Here is a 23207-nt window from a genome sequence, read left to right as displayed (position 1 = left end):
TTTACGCGAACGGGGAGACCACGGCGGGTACGGTGGCAGCGGTCCAGCAGACGCGGCGTTACGGAAATAGATTTCGGCGGCGATGCAACGGCCGCCCGCGGACGAGCAGCGCCGTCCAAGCTGACACCGGAGACAGGGCCCAGTACCGTGCGGACCAGTTCCCGAGAAAAACCCCGGAAAAGTCAACCCCGGCGGAGGTGTCCCACATGAACGTGAGTGCCGAGTATTCGTTCCATCGAGTGCATCACCCCCCCTCCCTCCCCCTCTCGAGTGCATCTTCCGCCACGAGGACTTCCGTAATGGGTATTCCGTTACCACGTCATTTGTTCTTTTCTTAATTGAGAAAGGAAAAAGCAAACGCCGCTCGCAAGGATAAACTAAGGATAATAAACAAGTTGATTACATCGTATTTCGGATGATTGAGAAATGTATAATCGCATCGCGAGATATGTTTCTTTCAATAACGAATGTGTTCCGAACAGAATGTTATTAATAGAAAAGCGTTGTTGTCCAATTCTCCAAGCTCTCAGTGCTTTGCCGAAACCCATGGTACACGAAAACGATTTGTGACGTGAGGATAGGTCGACCGTCGTGGATACGGATTGTCTAAATCGGAGCTCTCATGGTGCATCGACTTGGGAGTGCGCACGGCGCGTGCATTTAACTTCGCCCGTGCAGCACATTCAGATGGCAGTCTCAAAAAATGTGCATTTTATGATTAAAAAAAAAAAATGAAGTTAATCAAATTATTTTATATCTCTCGGGTGTCTAATATCGAACACACGATTGCACGCATGTCGAAGGTGTAGAAGGTAGTTAACATCGTTTTCATCTGTTTTTAAAAAGCACAAATAATTCTAAAGATACATAAACAAAAGTATAACAGGAAATCTTCTCGTTGCGCGCGATTTAATTATTATATGATAATAAATATTCAATAGAAGGCAAATGTTTTTATGAGGACAAATAAGATCCTTAAATTTTAGATTTTTCAATTTTCAACTGTTAAATGATTCCGATTTAATTAGCGAAGACGGGAAGCTGAATTCATTTTGAGGATAATTATTTAGTGGCATCTAAAATCCACGTCGTTGCTTTGCAATTTGTTAGTCTCGTAGCGCCGCATTCGCACAGGCATCTACCCTATGCGGGTACCAGCGACTATTGGAATAACGTTAACGAAAGATAAAGCGGGGCCCGTTTCTCACACTACTGCCACGCGGAAAGTTAGGCTTGCGAATTAGCGCGTACGTGTTATCTGTAACTTGTAACTCCGTGTACCGACTGTGACAGTTACTTCCGGTTCGAGATCCCTTACCGGATTGCGCCTCGCATGTGCTAACCATTGTCTAATTATTCCGTAACTATCGCGATATCGCGCATCGCGCTGCCGGAAGTGTGACGAAAGCATAAACGGATCTTCAAATTGCATCTATCTGTGCGATCCTAACGACTAAACCGTCTAAACTCCGGACACGAATAAAATGCGAGACGTGTCTGAGCGCGAAAGAAGTTCGCGGACAGAAATTCTCCCGGATAAACTAGAAGTTGGATGATTTCCAGCTTGCACAGTCGTATGCAATCTCAACGAGAAATAGTTTTACGATGTACGCGCTCGATTTGCATTTCTGGTTCTTTCTTTTCTCCTGTCACATTTTGGGATAAAACTATCTGAATAGGAGGAAATAATTGTAAAGGAAAAGTTTAACAATAAATAAATTGAATAAATAGTGTATGCTGCATATTTTTATTTAATTTCGTTAAATAAATTGAATTTTTACTCTCTTTCGACGTAATTATGCTGGGCCATGAAGTCTTAATGAAAAAATTATAAATTATAATTAATTGGCACATCATTCGTATATATATATATTTCTATTGGATTCGTCGCGGATTTTCCTAGCGCGTAAAATAAAAACAAAAATAGAAAAAAATGTGTGCTATAAGAAGAACAGTAGAGTGAACGTTCTAAAGATACGAACAGCTCTAATTCAAGAAACTCCCGTTTCGTCGCGGCTCTCAAGCGAAAGCTTTTCACTGCGTGGCTACGTTTATTTCCGTTTATCTCGTTTTGGATCATATGAATGTCTTCAATTAATCGACATGTTGCTGCGATTCAACGAAAAGATAACAAGATGAGTGGGCAGAAAACGAGAACCCTAATAAATAATTAAAAAAGATATATCCCGAACATGTGTCAGATATTTTTGAAACCGATTTATTTAGGTCGTCCGCCTTTTCATCAATTACGTTCCGTCGAAAGGTGTAACCTAAGATATCCCGAAATCAAGATTGATTACGTTTGTTAATTCGCGTAGGAAGGAGAGGGATATCGTCGTTGGTGTCATCTACATCATGAAAAAATAGTGTCGCGCGCCACGCGGCTCGGCTTTATTTCTAGACGCGGAACACGCTTTTTCCCGGCCGCGAAAATAGACCCGGTCGGTCCAGCTTCCGGCGGTGGATTCACCGTTCTGACGTCACGCTTTCCCCGCGACGGTGCCCACCCACTTGTACGGTCTCGATTATGCGGCAACGACGCCGAAATTATTTAGGCTTCGGGACGCGACGCGCGAGCCCAAGGTGCGATGACATCAATTCACATTTGGCACTCTGTTGTGGCAGTAGGAAACTGCCAGAGCTCTTCCAAGTCGTCTAGGTTTTTGATACTCTGATTCAACGAAGCATTACCGCTATAATCGCTTCCGCGCTGTATATAATCACCGCTCCTTGATTTACTTTTTAATCTAACTATAATAATTTTATTATGCTTAACAGCTTTAACACTCGTGTCTTACGTACTAAACAATTTTGCAATTCTAAATAGAATTTCATATCAGAGATAAGTGCAACATTTTATAAGCGTGACGGAGATGCACCAATGCAATCTTGTTTCTGAAATAAATTCTCAAAGAGGAAATTAATAAAGCTCTATTGTTATATTGCATAGAACCCGGGAGCTGAAAAATGGCGACCGATGGCCATATCGAATCCGTCCACCAAGTTGCGAATGGCAAGATCCATGCCCCATTGGGTCATGGTAGGTTTCTCTTTCAGTTATATTTTTTTGTCCCTATAAATTTTTACTTGTAATTATTTCTCAATTTTATAACTGTTGTTGGAATAAATAAAAAGATGTTGACATAGCTATCGAATTTTGTTTTAATACATTTGTATTTAATCTTGCAATATATATATATATACTAATCTGTTTATATCGAGACAATATTGATCTCGGAAGTAAACACATTTCTTCGATAAAAAAAAAGGCGCAGCAGCGAGAAACGGAGCAGCAGCATCGTCGACCCCCGACGCCCCCGAAAATCCCGGCGCCGTCGCTCTCCGGGGACTGTGGTGACCCCGACTACGAGATCATCGAGTTTCCGACCCGACCGCAAGCCCAGAAACCCTCGATGCTTCAATCGAACGCGAGCAAATGCGCCCTGTGCGGCACCGAGAACGTGTTCGCGCGTTGCGACACGTGCAACGAGAACTATTGCGAGGCCTGCGACGACATGAACCACAAGCACCCGAAGCGGAAGGGCCACGTCCGCCGAAGGATCCTGACCGACAACGCGAGCAGAAGCAGACCGCCGCTGCCGCCGAAGGGGGAGAACCTGTTGCATCCTCCGCCGGTGCCGCCGCCGCGGAGGAATCGCAAGAGCACTCAGGTAGGCTGCGCCCTGGCCTGAAATCCCCCGACTGCTCGTGAATCTTCTTCCAGGCGCCGACGCCAGTCGTCGACCGATATAAGTCCTCGATGTTCCTCAGCTTCCACGCGCCCAAGGATCGCTTCGGGATCACTCGAGCTCGATGGAGATCAGAGGTTGCCGCTGTACGGCCAATTGAATTTTCGCGATCAAGTGTCTGCTTCTTGGCGACGATCGCGCGCAAGATTGGATGAATGACTAACTCCGGGCTGAGCTGTTTGTCGCCAAATCCGACCTCGTTTCCGTCGCGCCGAGTGCTCACGGAGTCGGATCGCCGAATGCTGACTCTCCTTTCTCTCTTTCTCGACGTTGTTGATTAAGACGACGTTATAGCTTTTACTCGAGACGTCACACCGAGGCGTTCTTAAAGTGTTTACTGCCCTTGCGAGCTTTAAATGATCGTTGATATTCTATTTTACGTTCAGATTTTATTGTACATATTGTCGTTGTTTTTTAATACACCATGTTACCGCAAGACACTGATGCCGCATTCACTGAACCCGTTCTCTCTCTCTCCAGTTCTGTCGCTGATGTAATGACGCGGAAAAGACGAACGTAGCGCGTCGGCGCCGTCGTAAATGCCGGGCATTTGTCGTATCGTGTAATCGGATCGTTTTTGCCGCGGACAATCTCTCTGCGGCGCGGTGAATATGGCAGGCTACGGTGAACACGGTGAACACGATCATTCTCGCACACGATCATAATCTTCTCCATCGGCATCCGTAGCACTCCGTATTTCCCGTACCGTTACGGGTACCATCATGGCTTATTTTTACACTCGGTATACCCCGCCTTCTTTTCAGCATAGACAGCCTATCCATCCAGCTGGTTGAATCTGCCACGTGACAGAAAAGTGACAGATAATTGTTTTTTAATGACGTGTTATTTATAAGATTTTTATTTTTAATATTCTTGACACATTGGTGTTCCTCCAGAGATAAGCCATTTTTTTGTATTTATTTATTTATTTGTTCTTTTTTAAACCTATGTTATTTTTTTATGAGAGTTTTTAGCGAAAAACTTCAAATTTTTTCCACCGTCATATGATTAATTTGACGTTTTTTTTTTTAATAACAATATCAGCGCAGTTTCATAAACAAACATCTACAATTCTCGACAACATATTCCGGGTGTTGTTCCCTTCTTACATTCACGATATGTAATTAAGTTAAAGTTTCGCGCTTAGGCTAAATCGGCGCTAATCAAAGGATCTGCGCAACTCGCTTTGCTCGACAAGGTGGGGAGCTTGAAGCGCAATTTTTCCAATTCAAAACCACCGCCGGACTCGAGAGTGTCGAAATCTGCGAATACTTTAAACACGTCTTCCAACGATGCTTCAGGAGCGAGAACAGATAAAATGACTACTCTACAGGTAAGAGGAGTTACAATATCATATACAAAATTATATTAACTATTAAAGAATGGTCTTTATTTTAAAAGAATTGAATCTGAAAGATCACAGTAACGAGATCATGAAAATATTTGTGAATAAAGAAACTCTCAAAAACTACAATTTTCTTTCATTGCATTTTTTATTAAATCAATAAAATAATGAATATTTATAAATTTAATTATTTGTTAATTAAATATCGAAATTAACTTATTTCCATTCATTAAAATAAATTGGATATTACATATATTCACGAGATCATCTCTATTTCTGACAGTTTTAGATATATTCTTTCGCTACTATTTTATTACTATTTGCGATGCAATGGCCACTTGTTGAATTTCTGACAAGTTTATTTCTTATTTTGAAAACTGCAATAAAAAATTACATATTTTTAGGAGAGATACAGAAAATACCAAGAGGTGATGAGGGCTCAAGACGCGAACAGGCGACGACACCCATCCGCTGATGCGAGGGACACTTTGAGCGGAAGGCCGCTCAGCGTAGGCAGTCCGAAACCGGCACCGCCACTTCCACCTCCGCCGCCACCTAGAACCATGATGCAGTCAGCCAGCGTTTGCGACTTGACCGCTGCTCATATGTGGAATTCGGGAATGCATCAGGTATTTTGAATGTTTTCAAACGAGTGTTGTTAAATCTTTTTTTTATTATCGATTTTGACTGTTAGTAGTTTCCTGATTTATTTTCTAAACGCTCAAAAATAAGACGATACGTTAAACATATTTAAAGCTGGCGCACGCCAAGAAGATTCGTGATGGGTAAAATTGTTTCAGGCCCAATCGATGGCACATCTCGGACCCGGCGGCATGCCGATGATGTGGTATCCGCCGGTCAACTCATGGGACGTATCGATGGGAGGCTCCACCGCGAGCCTGCATCATCCAAGCGTGTGGGGATACCCCATGGGCTATCCGTCGGCGCAATTGCTACCTCCGCATTACCCGGGATCTCTTTCCAGAGGTCAGAGTCCGGCCAGGAGCGTCAAATCCAGCAGAAGATCGAGACCGCCGTCTCCGTCTCCCAGCCTGAAATCCAAAAAGTCTTACGCTTCGAGATCGCGATCGAGAAGGTCGCCCGGGTCGCCGTCGGACGCGAGTTCCGAGAACTCCGACGAGTCCGACATAGACGACAGACTTTCCCGTGGATCCAGAAGTAGACGCGGCAGCGTTCCGAGAAGCATACGACAACGAAACTATCATGACGAAGATACCAGAAGTCTCGTGTCCAGAGGGCGACGAGAGTAAGTGGGAAAATTCTGAGAGATAAAATAAACTTAACTTCTCTCGACGATTTAAAATTTTGAATATTTCGAGGATACACTACAAAAATTATCATTTTAGACTAACCGAGAGAAAAAAACACACAAATATTTGCGAAAAAAAATATATATAGACACAATTTAATTTAATTTTTCTAATGAACTGAATTCTGTCGATTGTTCATTCGTTCGTTGTCGATAATTTCAAAACTTATTGATATTAACTTATTATACTCTCCCTTTATTAATCTTTTTGAAAACATAATTTCTTCATAATTTTATAGAATTTTCATTTTTGTAATATTTAAAAATTTATATTTTATTCGCACTTACGTCACATTTCGATGATTGGTTTTTCAGGAGATTAGTGTCAGAAGAGAAAATGATGGCTGAAGATCAGTGGTCCGAAAGTCCGTCCGGTAAACGATATCCGAGAAACTACGATGAATTTCAAAAGAGCAACACTATCTCTTCTGCACGACGCTACAACCATGACGATCGGACAGTTTCCAAGATGGATCCTCGGCTGGATCGCGTTCAGAATGGAACTTATCGCCGAAGGCGAAGTACCGACGACGAGTCCTCTGATCGAAAAGTTAATCCGCCGGGCCGAGCACGAATTACGAGCTCGTCTGACGATCATTTCGAGAGAGTGGAGAACGCTTTGAAAAGGGCGTCATCCCTTCGAAGGGACATAATGCTGGACGATCTGGAACGATCCTCTACTCGTCGCGATTCTCGTAGATCGTCCTTCGAGAGCGACGGTCAGATCAGGAGGACGCCTTCTCGAGATGTAACCTCCCCGAAAAGGACACAGGGAGAAAAAACGCGCCTTCTGGAAAGGCAGTCATCTCAAGGAGGGCATTCGGATAGAGATCGCGCGAACATGGACGAGGTCGAGTCGCGTTCGACAAGAAGAGAGCAACAAATGCGCGATGGCTCGCGAGAACGAGAGCTTCTCGCGAAAAGAGAGTCGTTCCGGCGAAAAGACACTCTCGACAACTTAGACCGGACGTCCAGCAAACGAAGTTCCGGCAAATCCTCGTTTGAATCCGACAATCAAGGCCTTAGAAAAACGCCCTCCAAGGAAGTACCGGTAAAAAAACAGGGGGACAAGGAAGATTACAGGGACCTACCTGAAACGATAGGTAATCTTCAAGTTACGGATCGTCAGCGATCGATCGAAGAGGACCGTCAGTCGAAGGACACGACACGCACCGCCGAAGCTCAACAGAAGAGACAGGACGGCGCTGAGACGAAACAGCAGCAGCAGGCGCGAACGTCTCAGAAGGAACCGAAGACGGGAAAGAGAGACACGGTCGAAAGCGGTACGAGCGCGTCGTCAAAGAAAATCGCGCCTGACGAGACGATCGGCGCGATGGAAATTCCGAAAGAGGAATGGGCCTGCGAGCATTGCACCTTCATCAACAAGATCAACGATCGCGTCTGCGTGGTTTGCTGCAAGACGAGGAGCAGCGCTCTGCCGCCGAGCACCTTGAACGACGACCCCGTGGCCGGCCCGATCGAGCCGCGAGCACCGAAAAACGAGGCGTCGAGCAGCGTCGGCGATCCCAGTCAGGATCCCGAGAAGCGGACCAAGAAGATCTCCAACAGCGAAGAGAGCGGCGACAGCGGATCCGTCAAGAACAAAGGTAGACCGAAGCGCAAAATCAGCTTTTCCTTCGGTACCAAGTTGTCCAAGTGACGTCCCCATTCTATGTGATGCTAACTCGCGTATTCCTGTCCAGAAATGTGGATGATCCGAATTACATTTGTACACTCTTGCTCTCTCTCTCTCTCTCTCTCTCTCTCTCTCTCTCTCTCTCTCTCTTTTTTTATTTTTACGTAAAGCGGCAGTCACGAGCCGTACAACTGGTTGTTCTCCACCTTCGATGTATTCCCTTGGATGAATAATAAAGAGACATGGAAACTGTTTTTCGTACAACTCTACAAACACGGCACCAAATGCATAGTCGTATTTGAAATTCGGCCATCTTCTGTGTTCATGTCTGAGGCGTTATATTATTCATTCAAGCGATGCGACGGTTTCAAGCACGAGCGTGCATTTGGCATATGTTCCTTTATTCCGGGGCAGACCATCGATGGAAATCACTGCCAAAGCATTTGGCTCGACGACGCTGAAACGCGTCAGCGGCAAAAGATTTATTTATTATGAACTAAAAAAAAAATTAGTAACAATAAAATTCGTTAAAATTTATTTCTTTTAAAATCGCTCGTCGATATTTTGTGTATCAATTTTGGATTATCGGATAATATAATATTATTAATACTATTTGTATTACCAATTGCAATAATTACAAACTGCGTGCTATATGTTTTGGAGATATCATTATATACGGATATTATTACAAGTCTAACAAATTGGCAAATTAGAGATTTTTCAACTAAGTTATTAATTAATAAATATTTAAACAAAGAAGAATCCCGTATGGACAATACATTAAAGTTTAAATGTATGTACTAAAATTTTTCAACAGGATTTATTTCGCGATTTTATTCTTTCTCTCGATCTCCAGAAACGATAAAAATGTCATGTACATTTCCGGAAGACCTTGAGAATGATGCTATACGAAAGATACTTTATTAAGAAAACACTCACAATCAGTATCAATCACAGCATCAATCAATTTCCAAAATCATAATTTAGCTGTAGCGCAAAATAATTTACCATCGCACTGCATCATGGAGAAAATTTGTGATTTTCAGAAGCGATTGCTCCAGACAACGATTCTCTCGTAGAGAGCTCTAAAGCTACGATTGCGGCTGTGGCTTCGCAAGCAAAAGAAGCACCATCGAAATCGACATCGCCGGTCGATGAGAACTTGCCGTTAGAAGCATCATCCTCGGCGTTCACGTCTTCTTCGATTGCGAATACCTCCGAGGCGGACACGAACGCGATGTTACACGAGGAAAAGATTCGGGGAAAACTTTCGAAGAGCCATTCGGTATCTACGGGAACATCCCCTCCGCCGCAGAGTATCTCGACTCAAGTAAGAATTGTTTGAGTAAGACATTATTCACGATCGCGAAATATTCTACGAACGAATGTGAACGAAAAGATTACGTAAACGTAAGAAGACTAAATATCGTGGAATAAATTTTGTATTAAAATATTTTAGACTTACGACTATCTCCCTGCAAAAGGGACTCTCGGAAGATCCGCGTCGGTAGCAACGTCGAAGAGTTACTTGTATTACGATGATAGCGAGGGTGAGGTGAGCGAAACAAATTTGTGAATAAATTGCAACATAATTAAATGTCGAACAAGAACGATCGAAAATTTATCTATAGCTGATTATTATTGATAGTAAAGTATTTTTTTAGAGAGAGAGAGATCTTCCGTTGATACGTGATCAATCACGGTCTTCGTGCGTTCTAATAAAGAAACAAGACCGAGCGTTTGTTTTAGGAACAAGCCGGATTCGTAAACAGTCCCGATTTGTATCCGCGAGCGTTGCAGGAACAGTATCTTCAGCAGCTGATAACCGGGCAGCGAAGCAGAGAGCGAACCAGAAGAAACTCCATCGACTCGTCCCATCTCTATTATCGTTCCAGGGTAAACTCGCTTACGAACTCAAGCCTGACGGATTTTCCGTCGTACATCCTCGTTATCCTCAATCCAACCGTCGCGATAATTAGCCTCGGTGTGAACGTAGGCAGGATGATATTTTCATTTCTTTTATCATCCTCCAACCGCTTAAATAGCTATTGTATATTTATTATGCTTACTGTATATTTTATTATGCTTATTGTATATTTTATTATGCTTATTTGCGTAATATATTTACAGCTGCTGCTAGTCCTGGTATTAATTTAGGCGCGCGCTTAACAGCACATTAAAGATAATCTGTGACAGCGGAACCCATGCGATTGTGACAAGTAACATCGTCCCCTGACTTTGCAATCTCGTACTTTTGTAATTGATTTTCGTCGAGACGATCGTTGATGTGCTTTTGTCGGTTTCAGGAACCCAGCCAACCGAGATACGTCGAGGCGGGTCCCAGTACCAGCCAAACAGTCTCCACGTTGACGCGCCAAGGATTGGAGATAGTGGAGCTCCTGCGGGAAGCCGAGAAGCAGGGATTCACGACCGACGACGTCCAAGTCGCGTTGGCGCAAGGCGCACCGAATCCGATCGAGTGGCTTCAGACGCAGTGGCCGCATCTGGTGGAGACCGTGCGGGTCCTGGTGACCGCGCAGGGCAAGGAAATGAAGGAGAACATCGGCGTGCTCTCGCCGCTCGAAGCGAAGGAGGCCCTGCGATCTGTCAAGGGTGACATGTGGAACGCAGTCGCAACGGCCATCCAACGCAGGCAGCAGAAAGTGCGTGCGAGGGAAAATCTAAATAAAATCATCGATGGCTTCACGACATTTTGATAAATATTGATTTGTCGTCCTCTCGATTTGCAGTGCGAACAGATCATGGCAAAAGGAAACTTCGCGCTCGCGGACGTTGTCAGGGCTCTCGACAATAACGCCGGTATCGAGGATGCCACTCTGCTCGAGCTGCAGAAGAATCAGCTCAAGCCCTTTTTAATGAGGATCTGGGGTCCTCCGGTCGGGGTGGAGAATGAGGAGGCTGCACCGCACGAAGGTCAGTGAAAGCTTTCGATATACGCCGATTGTAATTTCATAAGCGCTTTCCAATGCCATTTAAATATGAGAATATTACTTTATATAATGGACATCATTTTTCATACATTTTTTTTATTATTCAATATTTAAATACATTTTAAAATGTTTTTAAAATTAATAAAATTTAAAAAAATTTTAAATTTAAAATGAAAATATAGATTATTCTTTTCATATTATTTTGCATGCGATCTGGAATACGAAGTTTTATTAATTGTTATTCATTGCTTATAACTACTACACAATTGATTATAAACAGAACGCTTTGTTTTTTTCTATGCAATAGAAAAATAATATATAATCTTAGAAAATTAAATCGAACGCTTTATATTTTCCTATATTTAACAGAAAAATATATGATCTTAGAAAATTAAAAATGAGCGATTAATTATTTTATGTGTATATATACTCATTTACAAAAAAATTACAAGTTAATGCTCGAGGAAGAAACAAAGATCATCGATCATGCACCGATCCTTCTTTTTGCTGCAGACGCAGCGGGTGCGGTCGGTGGTGGGACGGGGGTCGGTCCCACGGAACAAGTTTCGAATGTGTCCGATATGGAGGCGCGGAAGCAGGTAATGTCACCAATTGTTGATCATTTCGTGGCGTTGCAGGCCGACTTTCAAAAGCAACTGGCGGCCCTCAGAGAACTGACCGATAACTGGCGACACGAGAAAGATCCCCCGAACGAATTGGGTAATAATAAGTCTGATAATCTGTACGACCGCTCTGACGAGCCCACTGTTCTAATCGATGCAAATCTGGTCCCAAGGGCCGTACAACAAGCGCCCGACGTAGCGGAGCCGAGCGATCTTGCGATCACGCGGCAAGACCAGGCGACCGTAGATTCGCGGGACGACTCAAAGAACGCTACGAAATCGACAAAAGGCCTGGACCAAGTAGACGCCGCGTTACCCACGGAAATTCCCGCGACCGCAGTCGATGATCTCGCGAGGACAAGTGCGGTGGACTCCTCACGCGCATCCGAATACTCCCCGAAAATTGACAATGCGAACCGTTCGACCGGAGAATCGTCGACGATCGACGCTAACGAAACTGTCGTGCGAATCACCGAATCGGATCTGCCAAAATCTGATCAGAAGAGCGGTGTCGAAGTAAAAGAAACCGCGCAGTCGCGCGAAGAGACGAAAGGTACGCGTGTCGACACCTCGGCGACATCGATCGACGAAACTGCAGCGGCGGCGGAAGTTGCGAATTTACCGAAGGGACAGGAAAGATTATTACCAAATAACGCCGGAGTTGAAGTGCCCTCGTCGCATGGAAGTTCTGCGCTTGACACAATGAATAATACGGAACCGGGTCAGTCCTCTTCTACGCGCCAGGAAACTTCGAGTGGTCCTGAATTACCTTCTGATATAGCAAGACAGAGTACCGCGATGGGTAACAGCGAGTCACTCGTCGAAGTTGGGAAGTCTGCGGAATTGAGCGGAGCACTTCGTATCTCTTTCCAGAATTCGAGTGTTCCCCAACGAGCCGATATATTGCCGCGACGGCGGACGTCGTCGCCGGGCGAATCCACGAGCGCCGACACAGCGAACGTGACGGAGAAAGTGCACGCGGACGCGTCCGAGAGGGATCTTTCCGCGCGGGGGCAATCTGATCAGCGTGTCATAAAGGAAATCCCCAGGCAGAACGACGAGCCGCACGTCGTGGCGGTGGAAGCTCTGCTGTCCGCCGTGAAATCGCTGCCGGAGCAGCTTTTGACGCCGTTCATAACGGCGATGCAAATGCTGTCGCCCGGGAAAGGTGGTGTCAACGTGACTTCCGACGTGCGACTCATGAACCAATTAAATACTTTACACAACGTCGAGATCGATGGCCCCGAAATCGACGTACCTGAGGCGGAAATCATCGACGGGACGAACATCGACGCTCCTCGGCAGTCGGTGACAGCGGATGTTGCATCGAGGACCGATGCTGACGCAGAGAAGACGCCCGTTTCCGCAGCCGTGCTCGAAAACAAAACTGGCTTGCAGTCGCCTCAGGAGAAAGGTCGAGAAGACAAAGAGAAAGGTTCGGAGAAAGGTTCCGAAAAATGGAAAAGCAGCAAGATTACCGACAAGGAGATCGCCAGATCTAAGCTTCCGCGTTCTCGGATGGTGAAGTCCCGGTCGAGCGTTCCAGACATTAAGCAACAGCATCAGGACGTCAGATCGGTACGTACGGACACGAATGAGTCTAACACTTCGCAAACTAACATCGCAACGGATGTGACGCTTTCCGATTCGATGGATTTAATGGACAAAGACACTCCCGAAGAATCTCGGACTGCGAACGAAGCGGCAACGTCAAGTGTAGTAGGAGTTGCCGGAGCGTCGCAAACGGACGTCATTGGGGAAATGTATTCACGTAAGAATTCTTTAGAGATAGCCGGCACTCCTGCGAGAAATAATAATCAAGGGGAATCTGTCGGAGATGAAATCGCGCCGAAGGCGAGATCAGCTGAGGAAATGCATTCAGGTGAATTATCGAATTCTCACGTGCAACTGTTAACAGCATCTTCAGCGCATGATCAATCTGTCGCCCAGAAATCTCTTGCGTCCGGCGATTGCTCGACTGATGCGTCATCATCATCATCATCACCACCAAAGGAAGCGAAAGGCTCTTCCGAAAAAGCACCTCATGAAAAGCTTCTTAGTGATAACGCCTTTGCAAATATTGATCCAAATCTAAAGAGCGACTCGTCGCGAGATGCAGGTTCATTAGCTTCCATAAACAATTCTAACGCGGAAAAGTCTGCTTCTCAATCGACGGAGACAAATGTTTCACAAGAAGATAGAATCGTTCATAATTCTAACGCTGATCATTTGTCTGCTTCGTACGAAGTAATAATCAACGCGACTAATACGGCAAATAAACAGGATATTAACAAACGGGACGAGCGACAATTAAACGATTCATCTCACGCGCATGTTTCAATATCAGCCTCATCAATCCCGTCGACTTTATCCCCCGCGAAAGTATCGAATTCATCTCCCGATCATCCGCCCGACGTTAAATTACCGCCCATCGAAATATTCGATAATCACGGAACGACATTGCGTCATGATAAAAATGATACAAAGCCGATCGTACCGAAAAATGCGGTGCACGTTTCGGAAAAAGTAGAACAGACAATTTCGGTCACATATCACACTCCCGCGAGCGACGATAAAAATGAAACTACGTTGAAAGAAAACGTGCCCGTTGAGCAAAATACGGCCAATGATTTATCCATTACTCAATCGCGAACCGATGAAAATATCCTACCGCCATTAACACACTCGCACGCAGCCACGGAAATGAATTTAAGTGGTCCGCGTGATCAGGGGAGGGAAATTATGCTTGTCTTGGCAAAATCTGGCAGTTCAATGATGGTACATACCTCAGACGTTCAATCTTTGACGGATTCACAGAATGTTATGAATCAGGATAAATTATTCAATCTGACGAATAATCAAGAAACAATTGCACTTTCACATAATCACATGACGCATGCAAAAATAACGTCACCCTTTTTCACAAAAAATAATCTCGATGTCAGTACTTGCTCCGAAAACACTTCGCATCTTGAAATATCGAACAGCTTTAGCGACCCCGAAACTTCAAAGGACATTAAAATTCCAGAGAATAGCCAAACAGTATCTATTCCTGAAATTTCCAAATTTATTGCCGATGAAAATCTGGTTGCGAATATTAATAAGTTTTCTGATGAGAACGTACACGATCGATTATCAAATAATAATAATAACACACCGGATAACACGTCTCCTCGGTTGCCCGTCGAACACGTTCTTCCTTTAGAATCGAAAGAAGGTACTTCGCATCCCGTGAATCGCGACGAGAAACTTTATCTCGGAGACGAAGTTTCTCAATCTCACGATGACAAGAAACAGAACGCACAAACGTCAAATTCAACGGCAAGGAGCATCTTACATGCGCTTAAAAATCTCAATATATTCTTCACCACGCCGACCGAGGAGAGAGATATCGCTTTAACAGTCAACGAAGACTCCTCGCCGGATCCTATTATAGCGAATGTCAGCGACGTGACGCCCGGAATACCTGACACCTTTGAAATAAAGATATCGGAATCGCCGGTAACAACGGTAAACGATTGCGCGCCCATAATAAATATCGCAAGTATCGTCGAACGCGAGACGGATCGGGCCGACGGCGTTGATACAATCGGCGTGGAGAACGCGAAAGATGTCGATTCGTCCGGGAACGAAATTTCAATCGTCGCACGTAACGAACAGGTCGAACCGTCAAAATTATCGATTAATGAAAGTTTGATAGAAAAAAATACGAAACAAGTAAATCAATCTCGTGAAAGCGCGATCGCGAAGTCCGTCGTGAAGCACAGATCGAGATCGCCTCTTAAAAAGATAGTCCGAAGAAAGTCGCCCGTTAAGATAGTAAAAAAATCAGCTAGCGCACCGAGGAAAAATTTAGCGCGAAAGAGCGCGAGTCCGTACAATACGACCGTCACAAAAGCGAAAGCAACGGCCGGCGAGATTACTAAAAGGTCGAGTCGAGCGATGCAGTTCGATGAATCGCGAATTAAAGAACTCCTAAAGCCCACGTGTATCGCGAGCGATAAGACAGGGGACAAGTCAGTTGCAAAAAAATCAGACAAAACTGTTAAACAGTCGTTAAGTAACATCAGCGTGCAAAAAGCTGCGGGTGATATTAAAGTGAATGATAATAGAAAGGTTTCTACGTCCGATATAGAGAAAATATCGATAGTCAATAACGCGACCAATCTCGAACCGCAAACTAAATTGCCTATTGTTAAAAAATATAATGGAAATAAATCGGAAAATTTTAAAAAGAGAACGCTGGAATATCCTAAAAACAAAAATATTGAAGATGTCCAAAATAAAAATTCGGAAAGCTCGAAAAATGTAAAAGCGGAGGCTTTGGAAAATCAAGCAACAAAGAAGATAAATAAAAAAATCCCTGATAACAAAGTTCTAATAAAAATAGAGAAAGATAATTTAAAACCTAAAACGTCATTACCATCAAAAATACCCGTTTTAATGCAACGAAAAATCGCGCAATCAGTAGACAGTGCTTCGTCGAACTCTTCTAAAATAAATGACATTCAGTCTTCATTAAAGAACGCATCGACTAAATTGCCCGTAATGTCGCAAGCAATTTCGAAATTATCATTAAAAATTCCGGAAAGCGCTAACGTATCGGACCCGCCAACCATGCGGAAAATTGATTCTAAGGATACTAACAAACTGAGGAGAAATAAAATTAAATCTGGTAACGGAAGAGCAATTGAAATTACAGAAAATGTGAAAGACAAGCAAATCTTGGAGGAGAATCATGCTAAAGCGAGTGCCGTGGAAAATGAAGAAACCAAAGAACCTCCGAAAGTTAAGTCAATAGAATCGGAATTAAACGAGAATTCACAAGCGTCGAACTCGGCGCATAACAATCCGTCCGCGGATCTTGGCAAACAATTGGAAGTCGAAAACGCAATCGAGGAAAGCTCCGATGCTTTCAGCTCCGATTCCGAGTGTTCTGAAGAGGACGAAGACACAGGAACGGCGAAGTACATTTCTGATCATAACTCGGAATACAATTCCGTCGAGGAGTTCACGGACGCGGAGTTGTTGTTGGAGAAAACGCTAAATGAGATAAGATCTGAAATATCGGAGTCTGAGGAAGAAGAGTGCACGAGCGAATCCGAGGAAAGTGAGGACGTCACTTATTCGTACGAGACGGAGAGTCACGATCGTGATTCCACATCGTCGGAAGGCTCGGTCGACGAACGGGAGATCAAGTCAAGTGAGCTGGAAGATTCGGTGGAGGAAGATGCGTATGAAGAATTACCGTCCGAAGGGGAAGAGACGAATGAACAAGTCGAAACTTCGGGACAATTTGAAGCGCTTGATAAAGAGACCGATGATGTAATGCACAATGAAACGATCAGTGACCACGAAGCCAGCATTCCGAACAGAATGGAGAGTAATTCTCAGGTCACGCGAGGAGATAAAGAAAACAATTTGACGGCACCAACGGAAGCTGCTACTGCGGTCGTAGAATTACCTCGACCGGAAATAAATGCGGGAATTAATGAAAAGACATTAGAAATTTCTCAGAAACTTGAAGCAGATTCTAACATTGCTGCAACAGATTCAGCCGCAGCGTCTTCAGCGAAAATCAAGCAGAAAATAGATTCTAAAGAAAATATCCGGTCACAAGTTAACGATTTGAAGAAGAACGAGATAAAGTTTAAAGATGCGAGTGAAATCGAGGGGAGAGATCAGTCGACAGTGCAAAACGATACGATAAAGACATTGAAAGTCACGAGTGAGGAGTCACGAGAAAAACGCGTGAAGGCGGGCCGGAGGGCGAGTACGGGGAGTAAAGAGGTCAAAATCGAGAAAGATGACACGTTAAAGGGGGTGGATCGGGCGCGAGCGCCCAAGAAACGATTTTCCCTCGTGGCCAGTTGCATCCGTCAGTTCGAGGGCGAGGAGAATGCCGTGAGGGCAAGCATCGTGGAGAGCATCAGGCGCAAGAGACAGGGATCTCCCAAAACGGAGCGGGAGGTCAGTAGACGAGTGTTACCAAGTGACACACGACCCCCCTCGTAGAAACGTCAGTTGCCAAAAAGTCCGCGCGAATGTGTTCGAGAACCGCCAAGAACCGGCCTTTCCCGCCGTCGGCAGGCCAATGTCTACAAACAGCTCGAAATGCCAAGTGGGTGGGAAAGGGGATCGAATGCAACAGTTAGGTGTTCTCTCAATGTCTTAAATCGCGCGTTAATTGGGTTAATCACTTAATTATGATGAGTCGTATGACTAACGCGAAGGTAAGTATTGTGCCGTGACTAATTCATTTGTCCGTCGAGAAAAGAAATGTTACACACCTTCTAAAGTGCGTGTCTAAGTGGTGTTTAATTACTTAGGAAATAGAGTATATTAAATATATTTCCCATTTTAAGCGTAAAACATTCAAGGCGTTCTATATATACATAAGCATATATAAATATATCGATTATAAATATATGAATTAATCACTTCATTGTCAGCAATAGATGAATATCGAAGTTTCAGCTGAGACTTATGTTTCTCAAAATATGTTTCTTATATTTGCCAAATGAAAAAGAGCTCGTTTCTAGACGTTGGCGCGGTCTACGTCCTCTTCTCTTGCATGACAAATATTTTTAATTTCCTACTTTCAAAATATTTTTAATTGTTGATTTAATTAATGAGCAACAGAGTATTTTATTTTATTTTTTTTTTTAATTCATCTGTTGAATTTAGACGTGAATCATACGCAAAGGAAATGTCGATATTGCACAATTATTCTCCATAATTTCCAAAATGTTGCTTTACGTTGTAACAATTACGAACGGACTTGTTGTAATTGGTCCATATATATACATTGATAAACAGTTAGATCTCAAGCTTTCCACCTTAGGTCGAGATTTTTAAACGAAGCTAAGATTCCCTTTTTATACGATATGTGGAAATTTCGTACGTGCCGATATCGGAGCAATCTTATGTCCGTCACGTGTGCAGAGAATAGCGCGTCGTCTCCTGGCGGAGGGTCGAGCCGCGAATTACGATGAGGCCGAGGTCGCCGCGAGTTTGCTGGCCCTCAAGTTCGGGGACGCCGAGGCACTCCAGGCCGCGAAAGAGTGCTCCAGCGTGGAGTCGGCGCTGGCCTTCTTGCAGCAGGAGTGCGAGCTGTGCACCGGTCGTTTTGCGATGAGTCAAGTGAGTGTCCAATTGTCGCGAGAAATCTGGAAAATTAAAGTAAAACTGCGAAAAGTAACTCCTTGTTAAACTTCGGAAAGAAAATTCGATAAAAACACGTCCGTGTTTTTAAATTTCTATTCGGATTTATTCATCTTCGCGCGAATCTTATTTTATAAAAAAGTTTTATCTTATTTTATTAGAATAATTAAGAGATATATCAGCAAAAACTAAAGCGTATTTCGTCATTTTTTAATTCTACTTGTTCTATCTGTCGATGTTTTTCTCGATTATAGATAGTGTCTATGCTGAAGTGCATACATCGCTGCTGCATTGAATGCGCGAAGAACTACTTCACTATTCAGATCAGCGACAGGAATATCACAGATGCCGTTTGTCCGTTCTGCAAGGAACCTAATCTCAAGGACGCGAGCGAGGACGAAGTTCTCGAGTATTTCAGCAATTTGGACATCCAATTGAAGACCCTGCTGGATCCGCCGATTCACGAGCTCTTCCAGAGGAAGCTCAGAGATCGGACTCTGATGCAAGATCCGAATTTTAAGTGGTGCATTCAGGTAATTACATACTTAACTGCAATCTTCAGACTCCGCTATTGAAAAGAAAAATAACGACTTATTATTTTCCAGTGTTCAAGCGGATTTTACGCTGATCCTGATCACAAGCGTTTAATCTGTCCCGATTGTCGGTCTGTCACCTGTGCTTTTTGCCGAAGACCGGTAGGTGTAAAGCACGTTCATAATTCCAAAATATGTTATAAACAAGAAATAACTTATTTATTAACATTCTCTATTTTTAGTGGGAAAAACAACACGAGGGTATCTCATGCGAGAAATTTGCCGCTTGGAAGGACGAGAATGATCCCGACAATCAAGCCGCAGGTTTGGCTAAACATTTGGCCGACAATGGCATCGACTGTCCTAAGTGCAAGTTCCGTTATTCACTGTCTCGAGGAGGTAATAATTATATTTTACTGCAAAGATAATTTTATTTATTTACAATTTATTACTTTATTACAATTTATTATTTATTATTTTATTACAATTTGATTCTTTACTGTGAGATTTTATCATTTAATTCTCAACTGTAAGTCAAGTGTAATTTGCATCTTTTACGTATAAAAATTGCTCCTTCATAATTCTTCTTTCTTTGTGACGTTAAATTTTTCGAAAACAAATTTGTTATCATACAAAAATTACAGATACAAATATAGGGGGTTTTTATTTTATAAAAACAATATGGTAATATAAGAATTAATGAATGTTGATTCCAAATATTATCTTAATAAACGCGAACAATTTTAATACCACGTTATTTTTTTTTTTATCGATCTCGGGATGAGTTTAAAATATGGGGCGAGATATTTTTTTTAAATTATTCGATATGCATATCACAGGAACATTTTTCGAAGCTCGCTGAAAAAAAAGAGGGCTCGTGAATTTTTATAGGTTGCATGCATTTCACGTGCAGCCAGTGTAAATATGAGTTTTGCTGCGGTTGCGGCAAGGCTTTCATGATGGGGGCGAAATGTGCGGTCAGCCCTTATTGCGCGAAACTGGGCCTACATGCCCATCATCCGCGCAACTGCCTCTTCTACCTCCGTGACAAGGAGCCGGTGCAGCTGCAGCAGTTGCTCAGAGAGAACAGCATCGATTACGACACCGAGGGTCCGGTCGGACAACGCAGGTGCAAGGTGCAACTGCAGAAAGAAACGCCGACCGGGGTCGTGGACGCCGTGTGCAACTCCGACATCGTCGAGAACCACGCTGGTCTGTGCAGGTAAGCTTCGCCGTGGTATCGTGGTGAATGATATTCGCGATAATACGTATCGTTAACAAATTTATTTATAAAATTAAAAACTGAATTATCATAGATTATATAAAGTTAAAAGACAAAAATTGGAAATCTATTTCGAGAATCATCCATTTCAACAATTATAAGTGATAACAGATTGTTAAAAGTTCTTACAGAAATTAATCAGTCAAGATTATAATTACTGAAATGTTTCTTTTTTTTTACGAATAACCGAAAAACTATATTAATGGAAATAGTTTCACGTATCAAATAAAGTTACTTCAGTAATTCTTCCAAATCAAAACTTCCTTCAGTCTCGCTAGAGATTCTGAATGGTACAATCCACGATGCGTTCGCCGATCGGCGGTTAGAATTTCGCTCACGCACGAGTATATTGGGGGTATCGCTCCCAATCTCGCGGCGATTCCAGACATTTTCTCGATCGGTCTCGCAAGCGAAGCCGCCACCCTTCGCTATACCCCCGCGTCCTCATCCCTCCTCCCCTCCCCTTCTCCAGTCGATCGCTAACGAGATCATCCGTGTATCTACCAGGATTCATTACGTCGAGTATCTAGTTCGAAAGATCCGTTTGACGCAGCTGGAACCGCTGCCCTTGCTAAACGTGGACGATCTCGAAACGTGCGTGCGACGCGCCGGGCTGAAACTGCCCGCGAACTGGTACGGGCGCGACCCGGAGCATTACAAGAACGACCTGGTCGAGGTAAAGCGCAAGCGGGGGAGACCCGCGTGCCGTGGGCATGACTAAAATCTTGGGTACTTTTCCCCCGCAGGCAGCACTACATTGAGTACCTGGCGGGCCTGGTGCTCAAGGGCAGGTTGGACCCCGTGGCGATCTTTGACTTGAACGACGCCAAGCAAGAGTTGCGCCGACGGGGAAAAGTTCCCCCTGCGAAGGACCAGGAAATGTCCGAGCGGGATTACCTCGAGGCTTGCATTCAGGTGACTAACACGATTCCTCCACGTCCTCCTCCTCTTCCTCCCTTGACTTCTCCTCCGCCACCGCCACCGGCCTCTTCCTCCGGCTCTTTCGATTCCTCCTCGCACCTCCTGCCGCGACCCACTGACCGAATTAACACAGCAGTTGTGCATGAAAGTAGAATTCCTGCGTGCACGAGACATTCCGGCCGAAAATCGTAAAAGTGAATAAATTGCTGCTGAATGACATTATCGAGCGGCCGCACCTCACATTGTCGATGTCCCGCGATACTGCTCGGTACTTATATACTCTTTCGGAGCGCACTATGAAGAATAGATGAGCTGGAAAAAAATTAATGATCAGGATCTATTCTAAATGAAATTCAATTTACAATTTATATAACTCGTGGAATTGTTCTCCATATTTAAAGAAAATGCTTTTCTATTCTGTTCTTTTGTAAAATAAAATTTTATTTTAACCAGTCTGCAGAAGTAAACAGAAATTAGAGAAAAGTGATTTATAATACGAATTAAAATGCGTCAAAGCGGACACTTTCATATTCAAAATTTAATTAATTAATTCGACATCAATATATGTAAAAACAGAATTAGAAAATAAAGATTATATGATAAAATAGAAATAATTATATAATAAAAAACGTTTAAATTAAAATTTTATGTTGAATATTAAGTATTTTTGATCTATGACGTCAATTCCAGTTACTGATCTCTCTTTCTGTATAAATTCTTGGCGAAGTTTCAAGATAATATATTAATGAATCTCGCATAAACAGTTAAATTTACATTTTTGCATAACTCCACAGAAAAAATATTTAAGTACTCTATACGTATACATTACGAATTTGGATTGATTAAACATGATACATTTCATTTCATTCGTCAATTTTTGATATTAATTCTTTTTCTGAAAATTGAGAGAATTCTGTCGAATATGCTGCTTATATGCGCTATTATTTAAAGCAAAATAAAAATTTAATTTCCGACATCGTCGGGATCCGCGCGGCCGTTCGCAGCTTCCCATTGCGTAAATAACGATTTCCCTATCCTGTGTGAGTTGCCTTTTTTATGCGGATATCGAAGTAAATAAGGTATACGAGCGAGGTATGTGCCGCGGGAATACATTAAAATTCTACAACTTCACCGTGCATAAAGTATACTCCGATGTTGCAGGTCGTAAAGCAGGAGATTCCACTGGAGTGACTGCGGAGGAGAATCTCAGAAAAAAAAAGAAACGGACGCGCGTGTATCCAAAGCCATAAGAGCGACAGACCGTATATTGTGTAGTGTATTTATTTTATTTGCCTGGACCATAAGCCCACGAAGTGAAAATGTTAGGACCACAGAACACAGGAGTAGTGCAGTACGGACAGCACTTAGTTATAATGCCAAAAACTTGTTTACTTTTCGACGTGGCACGATGCGATTTATATATTAATTCAACGTCTCATTCGCAAACATTCAGCAAGAAGAAATAGTGTTCATCTCTACGTGTTCTACTTGTTAACGAGTTAAATGTAATGATGCAATCGAATGTTTCTTTACTTCTTGATGGATAGAGTAATTATTAATGGGAGTTATATAATTAATGTTTGAAAATGATATATTTATTTCTGCTTTATATTACCGTTTTCCAAGAAATAGACGATTTAATTAAAAAAAAAATCATAGTATTCATGAGAATT

The 23207-nt window shown here is 43.2% G+C and overlaps 1 protein-coding gene across 2 annotated transcripts; it reads left to right on the top strand.

Moving 5' to 3' along the window:
- Nucleotides 1-143: 143 nt before the first annotated feature.
- On the top strand, nucleotides 144-23195 carry LOC105452267. 2 transcript variants are annotated; one of them, XM_011693235.1, is made up of 20 exons: nucleotides 144-212; nucleotides 2951-3040; nucleotides 3270-3671; nucleotides 4897-5082; nucleotides 5499-5723; nucleotides 5895-6361; nucleotides 6740-8031; nucleotides 9107-9390; nucleotides 9520-9615; nucleotides 9810-9956; nucleotides 10367-10723; nucleotides 10811-10994; nucleotides 11525-17604; nucleotides 18580-18777; nucleotides 19053-19331; nucleotides 19404-19493; nucleotides 19574-19730; nucleotides 20223-20553; nucleotides 21360-21528; nucleotides 22696-23195. In XM_011693235.1, the coding sequence occupies exons 1-20, from the start codon at nucleotides 207-209 to the stop codon at nucleotides 22723-22725; spliced, it is 11070 nt and encodes a 3689-aa protein (XP_011691537.1). In that variant the 5' UTR covers nucleotides 144-206; the 3' UTR covers nucleotides 22726-23195. The 2 variants fall into 2 exon arrangements, with proteins under 2 accessions (XP_011691537.1, XP_011691538.1); XM_011693236.1 differs by lacking the exon at nucleotides 9810-9956.
- Nucleotides 23196-23207: the final 12 nt, after the last annotated feature.

Source organism: Wasmannia auropunctata, unplaced genomic scaffold, assembly GCF_000956235.1.
Source record: "Wasmannia auropunctata unplaced genomic scaffold, wasmannia.A_1.0 LD336035.1, whole genome shotgun sequence".
Classification (NCBI taxonomy): Eukaryota; Metazoa; Arthropoda; class Insecta; order Hymenoptera; family Formicidae; genus Wasmannia; species Wasmannia auropunctata.
The sequence above is the reverse complement of the archived record's forward strand: the minus strand, read 5'-3'. Positions and strand labels throughout refer to the sequence as shown.